This window comes from Neoarius graeffei, chromosome 25 (assembly GCF_027579695.1).
Source record: "Neoarius graeffei isolate fNeoGra1 chromosome 25, fNeoGra1.pri, whole genome shotgun sequence".
NCBI lineage: Eukaryota > Metazoa > Chordata > Actinopteri > Siluriformes > Ariidae > Neoarius > Neoarius graeffei.
This window is the reverse complement of record NC_083593.1, coordinates 42,301,075-42,314,267: the sequence shown is the minus strand read 5'-3', so window position 1 is coordinate 42,314,267 and position 13,193 is coordinate 42,301,075. Positions and strand designations below refer to the sequence as shown.

The 13,193-nt window shown below is 41.2% G+C and overlaps 1 protein-coding gene across 4 annotated transcripts in view; it reads left to right on the top strand.

The window, feature by feature from the left end:
• Window positions 1-1,576: 1,576 nt before the first annotated feature.
• LOC132873358 (A-kinase anchor protein 2) overlaps window positions 1,577-13,193 on the top strand; it is a 176,567-nt gene continuing 164,950 nt past the window's right edge. For all 4 annotated transcript variants that reach the window (XM_060908840.1, XM_060908839.1, XM_060908841.1 and 1 more), the window contains exon 1: window positions 1,577-1,791. Coding sequence is in view for 3 of the 4 variants with exons in the window: in XM_060908839.1 (XP_060764822.1) it covers window positions 1,747-1,791 (45 nt within the window). In the remaining variant the exon portion in view is untranslated. The remainder of the gene's footprint in view (window positions 1,792-13,193) is intronic.

The following is a 13,193-nucleotide window of genomic DNA, read 5'->3' as shown; positions in this document are numbered from 1 at the left end:
TTAAAAATACTTAAGTATTAAAAGTACATTTTCTGTCAACGCATCGTTGTATTATTGCCACAACGCTTACAAAACCTAACGCCGTTACCAAAGACAGAAATGTGAATTCACAAAATGAACGCATGCTGCGCCATCATGGTGGTTTAACGTTAAGCTAGCTAGTCAGTGAAACGCCACCTGACATGCTAGCAAACTCTTTTCAAACTCAAAATCATATTGGGTAGCTAACGCTACTAGAAAAGAAAGATTTCTACATTCTGTTTATTTGGCAAGATTATGCCAAAACATATTTCTGAAAGGACTTCAGATAAGTTAATGTTATTCATGTTAGCGTAACTCCATTTTACATGCTAACTAGCAGTGTCCAAGTTAACTAGCTGTATGTTAACGTTAGCCGTGGACAAGGCGACGGCAACTTGGCGGGAAAATCCATAGAAAGTCATTTGACTAACCAGACTGTATAGCTATTGCAACGTTATCGCTAGCTCTAAAAACACAGACAACTCCGTTGCAAGCTTTCTCTTGGAATAAAACATTTATATACCTCAATATGCTTCCGCAGGTTGGACGGCAAGTTTTTGTAGGCCGTGATATGGTTCATTTTTGGCAAACAAAGCAAACATTTAAAACAAAACAAATCTTCAATCCTTTCAGAAAACTGAAACATGGGTTCATGGGCCATGAGTGCGTGCGTTCCCCAGAAGAACCGCCTCCTTCCATTCTACCATCAACTGATCGTGTTCAAATAACGCTGCTGAGAAATCACTGAACCTGATTTTACCCAGTCTATGGACGTGACGTGACCCTAGTGATTACTGATCGGCTGTCTCAGTGTCACCTGCGAAAAAACCAATCACGTTTTAGAAAAGAAAAGAAAAAAACATCCACTTTCAAAGCTGCTTCATAGTAACGAGGACCTTGACAGAAATGTAGTGGAGTGAAAAGTACGATATTTGTCTTTCAAATGTAGTGAAGTTAAAGTCATAAGTTTCAAAAAAAAAATACTCAAGTAAAGTACAGATACTCAAAAAGTGTACTTAAGTACAGTACTCAAGTAAATGTACTTCGTTACTGCCCACCTCTGCTTCTGGGAGCTAGAGAAAGAAGGAGAAATGTAGAAAGAAATGCAAGAAAAGAAAGAGTTGAATGCTAGCAATGCACTTGTAATGTAATGGCGGTAATATACTGTAAGTAAAATGTTGGTATTTGTAAAAGTTTCAATTACTGCTGAGCTTTACACGCTGTATCCGTAGTGTAAGGCGCACTGCCTCCAGTAGTCTCTCTGTCTGTCTGTCTCTCTCTCTCCTACACACAAACACATACTCAGCTGCGGTAGCAGTTAGATAAGGTGTGACATGCCGTTGTCCTTTTGCTCCTCCTTAGTGACAGCACTGCGTGTCTCCTAGCAGATCTGTCTGAAACGTCAAGAGGAGGGAAAACCAACTATCCATCTTTCCCTCCCTCCTTCCAGCTGCTCTCTCCTGCTGCACATACATGGCCCATGACTGCAAGGGAGGGAGGTGGGAGGAGAGAGAGAGAGAGAGAGAGAGAAGCAATCTGGCAGGCACATGGCCAGTGAATGAGTAGAACTTGCTCTCAGCATACAGTCTTACTGGATTTGAGCAAACGACCAAAGCTGTGTGTGTGTCTCTCCATCTCCATCATTATCTGACAGACTTCCCAACACACACACACTGGAAGAGTATACCTTACGGTTACTGAGACCTCTCCCCTTATCTTTCCAGGATGGCTGAGGCTGAACTTCATAAGGAGCGGCTCCAGGCCCTGTCGGTAAGTTCAATAACTTCATAACTCTCTTGTGTTTTCCTTTGTTCTGCTGAAAAGCATTCACATCTGTTGTAGAGTTAGACATACCACTGGCTAGGGGTTTATTCTGGAGTTTCTTCGCTCCATTAGAAGCGGTGAGCTTTGATCAAACTGTTGCTTTCACACAGATTCTGGTGCAAATCGATCATCTATCACTTAAAAAAACCAGATGGAGCATGATTATAAACTGAAGGACAGGGGTTGCAGCTCAGCGTGGCCGTGTGTGGCTAATTTTGGCGGCAGACGCAGGACTTCACTGCATACTGGAGTGGCGAGCAACAGATGGAGAACTATTTTGGCTGCGTCGCTAGCATCTTTACGATTCCGAGGTGTACATGTCTCAAACAGAGGTGGTACTAATGTAGACACGGGCAGGGAGAGGAGGACTGCATGTACAAATGTGTTCGCTGTTTAGTGTAGTACGATGATAATAATATAGAAAGGTAACCGTTGAATCTTTGTTGAAGATTAGCGCGCAAACAGACTAATGACTTTAGGATGTTGACTGCTGTGCTAAAGGTTAAGTATGGTGAGGCAGAGGAAGTGTGAATAATTGAAGTGAAAAGAGGTCTGCCAAACAGCTCAAGAGCCAACAGTGGAGAAGAGGCTCTTTTCCACAAAGGTTTTCAGACTTTTTTTTTTTTTTCACTTAAGTAGAACAGTAACTATAGCAAACAGACATCTTTCAAAACTCCGAGCTTGAACGAAAGACATCCGGGAAAAGACATCGACATTCAAATGATTCAGATCATTACAATGGTATGCTTGACAGTACCCAGGAAAATGAAATGTTTTCAACAAGAATGTGTACAGATGGAAGGAATTACCACATGCAATACCGTGTTCATTTTGTGAAAACAAAGAAAAATTACTTGTTACTGCATCATTGCCGGGAATCATATAACAGTGATTGCAGCTCATCCATTGTGCGTCACATCTAAGAACTTTTTAGGTCGTCCATTCCAACACACTCAGAAAAACAAAGCTGTAGACGTATCAAAAGCCGCACAAGTGCCATTATCCACTCAGTCTGAAATTCATTTTTTGCCGTATGGTCAGCCACAACAGCAAGGGATTGAAGTTGCCAGATTTTATTGCATTGCCTGTTCTGATGCCAACTTGCTGGAAAAAAAAAAGACCCAAACACTTCTTTTAATAGTGCATGGAAACAAGGCTGAGTGATGTTAAATTATACTATACTAATCTCAAACCAAACACATAATGCCAGCCAATTAATTCCACTCAGTTTCCTGCACTCTGCTAGCTAATCTTTCTGCTTAATTACTGATATTGTCATGGAGGTATGAAATTACGAGCATTTAGAGCTGACCGCATAGCATGCTGCCTTTTTTCATATCTCACTCAACCGTCTGTTGTGTTGAATGGTGATAAATAATTAAGAACTTTCCATGTGCTCGTAGAATGAGTGAGGGGCTCGTATTAGGTTTCTCAACAACAGCCAACAAGGTTGGCATGGCCGAGTAGCCAAGACGGTTTTACTACATACCGTAAGCTTGAGAGGAGCTTGAGTTTGAAAAGAAGCTTCGAACCCGACCACATCTATACGTATACACTTAACAAAACAATGCTTTATTTGTTGTGTTTGATTCGTTTGAGTTTTCCAGGAAGACAGTAAAGGATTACTCTGTTCAGTGTCTTTTATCCCAACCATATAGTTAATCCGAGCCTCCTTCTTTTCCCATGCTCTCAAGAACACCAAGGACTGTGGGCTGCTTGAAGTTCACTAAGCAGTCCAAAAGCGGTTGTGCTTCTGAAGCCAGCCGGCTCTGAAGCTATATTTTAGCAGGATTTAATTAGGCAATGATTATAATTTGCAGGATTTTTAGGACATGCAATGGATTCGTGTATTTTTAAGGTTTTTCATATTGCGAGTGAGCATTACATCACACTACTACTTAACACTGTATACCACACCAAATGAGATGACTAACTGAATGTTGTGCACTTTTCAACCTGTGATTATCATGTCTCAGGTTTCTCAAGCTATTGTGCTTCACTGGTGTCTGTATATAGAGCTGTCTCACGGGCTCTAGCGTACATTTCTATTCACAGTTAACCCTTAGCATGACTTCTGACACAATCCAGGCAAACCACAGCCAAAAACTTTGGCACAGTTAAGCCACAAAATGACATGATGTCGCTAGCCTAGCTAGCAATCTAGTGGCTTACTGGTTGCAAACTACTGGGTGGAGGAGGGTGTGTGGGCTGGAAAGTTAAACCTGGTCTTGTCTACGTACCTGCAGCAAGCTATGCAGACATACTGCATGTAGATGTTTATGAGCAAACTGAAGTCCGACACTGTGCAGAGGTTTTGCTAGAAAGGGCAAGGCTACTATCATGAACAAGCTAAATTTAGCAGCAGCTGTGTTGGCCAGCTTGACTAGGCTTCAGCATATTTGAAAAGGGTGGAGGCATGGGAGCGCCATTCAGGTGGGCTCAGCTTTCTATAGCTGCTGGGGTTTGAGGCCCAGCTGCCTGTCTTCCATTAGCACATTATGTGGGAGTCGGAGAATACACATCAACACGATGTAAGACCTCAAGTCTGAAGGACGTACTACAAAGGAAAGGATGGTGTTTTGATGCATTTGTGCTGTAGTCAGAGTCATTTGTTACATTTTTTTCCCATTAATTCAGTTATACATGCAAGAGAAATGTGCAAATTTTATTCTAATTGTCAGTAAATCCTGACAATGCAACAGCTATGACTGGGAGTCCTGCAGAACAAAACAGGCTGTGATGTCTGGATAGACGTGATGGCATTACTTGGCATTTTTTCCCTATCAATCACAGTGACACTAGCCAATCATGGGTGTCTGTGAGCTCAGATATGTGGAAGAACATAGATAGCATTTTCCTCCAAGTGTGTTGCCCGTGTTGAAACACAAACAGCAGTTTGAAAAGACGCGGTAGTTAGCTTCACATGGCTCAGAGGAAGCATGTGTTAGTCTTCATTGTCCCCAGTTGGAAGCTGTGGTTTGATAGGAAAGAGTTGGCTGGTGGGTGGGATAACCAAATTAGGGAGAAAATGGGGGAAGTACCTTTTTTCATGGGAAACATACCAATTATGTTGATCTTGAAAGACTTATTGGTCAAGATGGAGTAATATGAGAAGCATTGGTTTAGAACTCCTACCTTCATTATTCCCCAATGATAGCTTAGTAATTCTATCTATGTAGTCCTGAGGCTGTCAGAGAACCACTGCTAAGTCCTTGAGAAAAACCCTTAACCCTCAACCACTCAGGTCAATCATATATCACTTTGGATAAAAGTGTCTGCCAGCTGCCAGATTTGCGATAAGCCTTTTCACTTCCATTTCCTCAACAATCTGACCTTAACTCTCATTTGAGAGGTCTGTTACTTTGAGAGTTCTGTTTCTTGAGAGTTCTGCTAGTTCTAAGCAACTCATTTAGACTTATCCTATCTAGCTCATATTAACTGAAATCATCATTGTCGTGTTGTAGGCATTTTGATGGAATTCCTTAAGTATTAAGAACTACCGTGTAGCGCAACTATGGAGCAAATATGGTAATGTCATCATGTGAACATTCATTTTGCACCAAGGGCCATATCAGATGCCTTGCAAATGTAGTTGTATCCTAGATGTAACATGGTAGTTGAAGTGCTGAGTGTGCTCTTAGCCACTCGATAGCTAAAATGGCTCGAGTGTCTGCCATATAAAAAATGCAAATATTCTATTAACCAGTGATTATGCCAGAGCATAGTATATTCAGCACAAATGTCAGCAAACTCATTATTCCCACACTGACAAACAAGAGTTTTCTCTTTATACTCATTCTTAAAGCTCAATGTTGCTGTTATTATTATTATTATTAGTAGTAGTAGTAGTAGTAGTAGTATGCAAACATTATTTTGCAATGTTTTACATGTAGTTAATATAACGAGACAGTCAACGACGGCGGCGCTCACTCCGGCCCCGTCTAGTCCAGAAGGAACGATCTAAAGTGGGCCACCTTGCACAATAAATGTTGCAAGCTATATACTCTATATACAAGCTATATATAGAAGTTGTATACACCCTAGGAATACCGACCTATTTTCCAGAAAGAATCCAAAACGGCGAGGAATTGACTGAGAAGGAGCAATTTTTGTTGAACTGCTCATTAAGGCTTAATTAGTCCATAACTTCCTTAATAATCGTAATTAAGCAAATCTGGGTAGAAGTTATATGCATCCTAGGTACCCCTACCTTCATGCCAGAAAGAATCAATATTGGTGAAGAACTGACGGAGACGAAGCGATTTGTGTGGAAATTGCTCGTTAGGGCTTAATTACTCCATATCTTCATTATTAATTGCAATTATGCAAATTTGGGTAGAAGCTATATGCACCCCAGGCAGACCTACCTTCCTGCCAAAAAGAATAAAAAATCGGTGAAGAATTGAGAGAGAAGAAGCGATTTTCATGAAATGTGGACGACGCTGGACAGACAACACATGATGGTACCGTATAAGCTGTCAGCCGGATGAGCTAATAATTAGACACATACTTTGGTAAAAAAAAAAAAAAGCTACAACACAATACATATTTCACATCCTAATGCAGAGTGTAGCTTTACTGACAAGTCTACCACAGTTCACGTACTACACTCCATGGTCAAGAAAAACTCATCGCTATGTTCTTGCATCATTCTGCTTTCATATTTTAATCGAAATGTCTTCACAATATGACTCAAGTAATTTGATTTGCAGATGACAATATGAATGTGTAAGTAAGTGATCGCTTTAATCAGATCAAAGGCTACTTCTGTTCAGGACATTTTTCGTCACCTGGGCAGAAATATTATTTTAGGTTTTGATATTTGATACATTTAAGTCAATAACTGTTATTATATCAGTGCTGGTGCATATTCCACACACTAATAACTGTTATTAATAACTGTTGCCACAAATCTGGAAGCACAAAAATCTGGAAGTAAAGGATGTCTCTGTATTCTACAGTATTACAAAATCTCTTCACTGGAATTAAGAAGCTCAAACGTGTTCCAGCATGACAATGGCCCTGTGCACAATGCAAGATCCGTAAACACCTTGTTTGCCAAGATTGGAGGAGAAGAACTCAAGCGCCCTGCAGGGAACCCTGACCTACAACCCCACTGAACACCTTTGGGATGAAATGGAATGTTGTCTGTACCCCAGGCATCCTCGCCTAACATCAGTGCCTGACCTCAACTAATGCTCTTACAGCTGAATGAGCACAAATCCCCATAGCCATGCTCCAAAATCTAGTGGAAATCTAGTCTTCCCAGAAAAGTGGAGGCTGTTGTAATAGCAAAGGGGGAATAAATCTGTAAAGGGATGTTCAACAAGCACATATGGGTGTGATGGTCAGGTGTCTGCAAACTTTTGATAGAAAATGCTCCAAAAGGTATCTAGATCAGGTGTGCCAAACATATGGCTTGTGGGTGTTCTACATAATGTATGAATTAAAATTATCTTGCAGGCTGTGAATTCCAAAAAAATTGAAAAAGTTAGGCTCTCTTATTCCACTAGCAGCAAAATCAAGCAAGAAATGGAGCGCCATAAACTCAGCGACTGGTAAAATGTGCTATCCATCCATTATCTGTAGCCGCTTATCCTGTACAGGTTCGCAGGCAAGCTGGAGCCTGTCCCAGTTGACTATGGGCAAGAGGCAGGGTACATTCTGGACAAGTCACACACACAGAGACAAACAACCATTCACACTCACAGTCAATTTAGAGTCACCAGTTAACCTAACCTGCATGTCTTTGGACTGTGGGGGGAACCGAAGCACCCGGAGGAAACCCACGCAGACACGGGGAGAACATGCAAACTCCACACAGAAAGGTCCCCATCGGCCACTGGGCTCGAACCCAGGACCTTCTTGCTGTGAGGCAACAGTGCTAACCACTATACCACCGTGCCACCGTAAAATATACTACTGTTACAAAATTCTTCATTAGCAAGCTAAACATTTGACACTATAACCATGTCTCATTACAAAATATATATATATATATTCATGGTTTCACAGCAAAGGGTTGAATACTTAAGCAATTAAAACATTACATTTGTATAATCCCAATCATGGCCATTTCAATTCCATGTTGTAACACAACAGATTGTGAAATGAACGTATTTAAAACAAGTTGATGTGTTATTGGTTGACTGAATTGGTTACTTCTTTTACTGTACAACATTGCTTTAACATCATCTCATCTCATCTCATTATCTCTAGCCGCTTTATCCTGTTCTACAGGGTCGCAGGCAAGCTGGAGCCTATCCCAGCTGACTACGGGCGAAAGGCGGGGTACACCCTGGACAAGTCGCCAGGTCATCACAGGGCTGACACATAGACACAGACAACCATTCACACTCACATTCACACCTACGGTCAATTTAGAGTCACCAGTTAACCTAACCTGCATGTCTTTGGACTGTGGGGGAAACCGGAGCACCCGGAGGAAACCCACGTGGACACGGGGAGAACATGCAAACTCCGCACAGAAAGGCCCTCGCCGGCCACGGGGCTCGAACCCAGGACCTTCTTGCTGTGAGGCGACAGCGCTAACCACTACACCACCGTGCTACCGCTTTAACATCATAGTAAACAAAAAGATTTCTTTATATAGTTAAAACAGATATATTAGTTAGTAGCTATTTCCAAACACTTTTCACCATTACTTTTAAAAAAAGCTCTTTGTTTGAATGCTAAACTCATGCTGGACAGATTTGTAATTCTCTTCTAGATTTAGTACAAATGCATGCCACATGGAGCTAATCAACCACATACCTTCATTTGGTGGTCAAAGTATGGAATCACTCAAGAATGAACCACTGAAGCTGCATTTCGCAGCAGTTCTAATTAGTGTGTGTGTGCGTCTCTGTTTGAAATGGTTTGCGTTGAAGCCATTTTCTTGCTCACTGTAAGGATTTTTTTGTATAGGCCTCAAGCTCGGATTTATTTCGCTGCTAAGGATCATGGAAATGTTGTTAACCTCCACATAAAAAAATGTTACTGACCAATAAATGGTAATAAGTTGCACTCACAACTAACATCTGGTCTCTTAGCTCAGACAAATCATTTATGATTTGCTGTATATTGGAAAAGTTAACTCGGATCACGCAATTCGATTCTAATCCTATTTGAGCTGCTGCGTCTTTCCGAAATCACTCACAGTGATCAGATTTGACTTTGGTACTTAGTGTGAAGTGTTAGTGAAGAAAGTGTGACGTCTTACTTATCCAGTCTGAACGGTTATTTTCTCAGATTGTATGACATTTTAAGCGCGTGTACCGTAGCCTACTGTAGCCTGAGGACACACTAAACACAATCACTACAGACAGCTAACATCTCATTCATTCTCATCTCATTATCTCTAGCCGCTTTATCCTGTTCTACAGGGTCGCAGGCAAGCTGGAGCCTATCCCAGCTGACTACGGGCGAAAGGCAGGGTACACCCTGGACAAGTCGCCAGGTCATCACAGGGCTGACACATAGACACAGACAACCATTCACACTCACATTCACACCTACGGTCAATTTAGAGTCAACAGTTAACCTAACCTGCATGTCTTTGGACTGTGGGGGAAACCGGAGCACCCGGAGGAAACCCACGCAGACACGGGGAGAACATGCAAACTCCGCACAGAAAGGCCCTCGCCGGCCACGGGGCTCGAACCCGGACCTTCTTGCTGTGAGGCGACAGTGCTAACCACTACACCACCGTGCCGCTCGACATCTAACATAGCTTAGGCAAATATCTAAAGTACTTGTAAATATATTTCATGTGCTCCGTGAATTGTATGGGTCTATGTTTTGTTTGGAGAAACAAAATGAACTGATGAATCATAAGGGCGGAACGGTGGTGTAATGGTTAGCACTGTCGCCTCACAGCAAGAAGGTTCTGGGTTTGAGCTCAGTGGCTGACGGAGGCCTTGCTGTGTGTTCTCCCCGTGTCTGTATGGGTTTTCTCCGGGTGCTCCGGTTTCCCCTTCAGTCCAAAGACATGCAGTTAGGTTAACTGGCTACTCTAAATTGTCCATAGGTGTGTGAGTGCACAGAAAGGAACTGGCCACCCTACTGTTGCAATGCTGGCCAAGTCAACCAAACATGGTTCGCCTCAAGCCTGGATCGGGTTCAGCAGTGATGATGATGAATCATATATCCACAACACAGGGGCAGGCACGGTGGTGTAGTGGTTAGCACTGTTGTCTCACAGCAAGAAGGTTCTGGGTTCGAGTCCAGTGGCTGACTGGGGTCTTTCTGTGTGGAGTCTGCGTGGGTTTCCTCCAGGTGCTCCGGTTTCCCCCACAGTCCAAAGACACGCAGGTTAGGTTAATTGGTGGTTCTAAATTGACCGTGGGTGTGAATGTGAGTGTGAATGATTGTTTGTCTCTGTGTCAGCCCTGCGATAACCTGGCGACTTGTCCAGGGTGTACCCCGCCTCTCACCCATAGTCAGCTGGGATAGGCTCCAGCTTGCCTGCGACCCTGTACAGGATGAGCGGTTACAAATAATGGTTGGATGGATTCATGCAACATACTGTGTTTTTTTTTTGTTTGTTTGTTTTTTGGGGGGGATCTCTTATTATGACTATTGGGCAATTCCATGTAAATGTCAACCTCACCATGCAAAAATAAAGCAACATGTAATACATCAAAACCACTCCCAGAGATATCACCTAGGCCTGTATTTTACAGATGTGAATAAGTTGAACCAATTTGTAACCAACCTAATATGTCACTGTCAGTCTTTCTTTCTTATAATGTAAAACCCAAGCTAAAATCAACTTTGATCATGTACAATTCTATATTATTGCCACAAGCCACAGAAATGTATGCTAAAATCCACAAAACAGCAAAACAATAGCCATCCTAAATATTATTTAAGAACTTTGATAGTTTTAGCTGATATTTAGAAAGTTTTTCAAAGGGTTATGGCGGTTAAATTGCTGATTTTCTAAACATATGCCATGTCTATTTCAGACGCGTCACATCCATAACGGAATTTCGTCACATCCATAACGCTGACTTTTCCTTCCGAAACTCTGCATGAAATACAAAATATTTTAAACAAAGATTTTTTAATATTCACCTTGGACCCCTCTATCAAATGGATATCTCCATTTCGACATTAGATTTACAATTTCACAGAGTTTGATAAAAATGTACAGTCACCCAAGAAAAGTGATACTTTTTCTGTCACATCCATAACGCATCTTTTATTGGCATTTTCTGGCATGCCCTAGATGTACTATGGGAATTGTTCTTGTTCTATCACTTCTCCAGTATGGTACAGCCTTAAAATATGCAACACCTGTTTAAATACTGGGAGACAATAAAACATGCACTGGGTCATTTGTTGCCATTTTGAGTTCAAGTGTCACGTCCATAACGCTGGAATTGCTCTATTGTGGCTTTGTAATGTGGTTATGTACTGAATTCATATTCAGAACATTACAGAAACTTAAAATACATCCAATATTTAGCAGCTAACATATTTCATCTCAGTAAATCTAAAAATAAAAGCATATCTGCGGTTTCCATTCTCAAAGTTCTTTTCGAGGGAAATGTTTGTCTGCTCTATTTCAGTCCACAGAGATGAGTGCTTGTGTCTGTTTTGAAAACCAGACACCTTCACCCTGGCTGATCTTATCTTCTACCCTGATAATACCCTGGACAGGTAGATGTGCTACTAACTCCTTGGTTCAAATTACAATCTTGTTACAAACATATTGCGCTTGAAACAGCTAAGTAAATACCGTATAACCTGTGAACGGCAAATTTTCATAAAGCATAACGACTACATTGTTGATTGGGGGGGCTAAAAAGACAGCTACTTACCAGTAAATCAGCTTTACTATTCTGAAACCTTTTTGGTTGAGCTTTATAGTGTAGCACAGGGTCTCATCCTAGGCATAAAACTACTTGGAAAACATTCATTACAAGACAGATATGTAACAAGATTTGTTTTGACACTGCTATTTTTTAAGTCATTTCTGGTAGTCAGCATGTTTATTCAAATCATACAGTTCTGTTTCTTGTCCCATTGTGTAACTCGTAATATGATTGGATTATATTTGTCTAATCTATTTACTTAGATTGTCTTCCAAAGGCACTTTGAAAAATCAGGGTTCAAGACAGTAATTCATCTCAACAGTAATTCCTGTTTATTACACTGCTGTTGTATTACATGCATGCTGATGATGATGTTACGGTGAAGTGGATTTAAGCAGGTTAGTCCCAATGCGCGTCACATCTAATGAGTGTTTCGGCAAATGTAACACACCAAATGTTTCGACGATAAGTTGTGTGAATCTACAGTACAGGCTGGGCTAGTAAGAAATCAACCCCAGCCTTTACTTCATGCTATTCTGTATGTGTTTACTTTGAACTATTAGTGGTGCTCCTCTTTAAGCCCTTTGTTAAAATGGTTTTTCCTTCAAACCCTTTCAGTTCATTTATACCATCCAGACGTGATCATCGTCATATGCTAATTCCAAAGTATTGCATTCCTGCAGTAATAATATCAAAGCATTCAGGCCAGTTATGGTATTGCTTGCCTTTTTCAGTTGATGAGGGAGGGACAGTCATTAGAAAGGTCAGCATAGTTGCCAGTGGAGGCGTAGAAGTTAACAATGACACATCGCAAATCTCAACTCCTACTTAGAGTGTCTCATTGCAGAATGTGTCAACTTTAGTGTGACATACTGGCTAAATGCTCAGTTTTCCCGCATGCTAACTCCTAATCAAACTCAATCCAATTAGACGAGCCTTCCACGAAGAACCGATGTACTCCATTTGTGGCATTTGTCAGATTATTACTGCCACTGAACTGGCCTTAGTAAATCTCGATATATTCTTAGGTGTGTTAACCTGTGGATTAGACTAATGAATCTTCAACACAATATTATCTTTTACACTCACAACATGAAAGGTTAGAGTTCAGCCCTCAAGGGGAGCATCCTTTACAGGAATCGCTGCCAAGAACATTGTTGAAATGCTATCGGAAGCTACGGTGGCAGGATGAGATTTACATCAGCAATGGGGATTCATCCGGGTTGTTACAGTGGTGCTTGAAAGTTTGTGAACCCTTTAGAATTTTCTATATTTCTGCATAAATATGACCTAAAACATCGTCAGAGTTTCACACAAGTCCTAAAAGTAGATAAAGAGAACCCAGTTAAACAAATGAGACAAAAATATTATACTTGCTCATTTATTTATTGAGGAAAATGATCCAATATTACATATATGTGAGTGGCAAAAGTATGTGAACCTTTGCTTTCAGTATCTGGTGTGACCCCCTTGTGCAGCAATAACTGCAACTAAACGTTTCCGGTAACTGTTGATCAGTCCTGCACA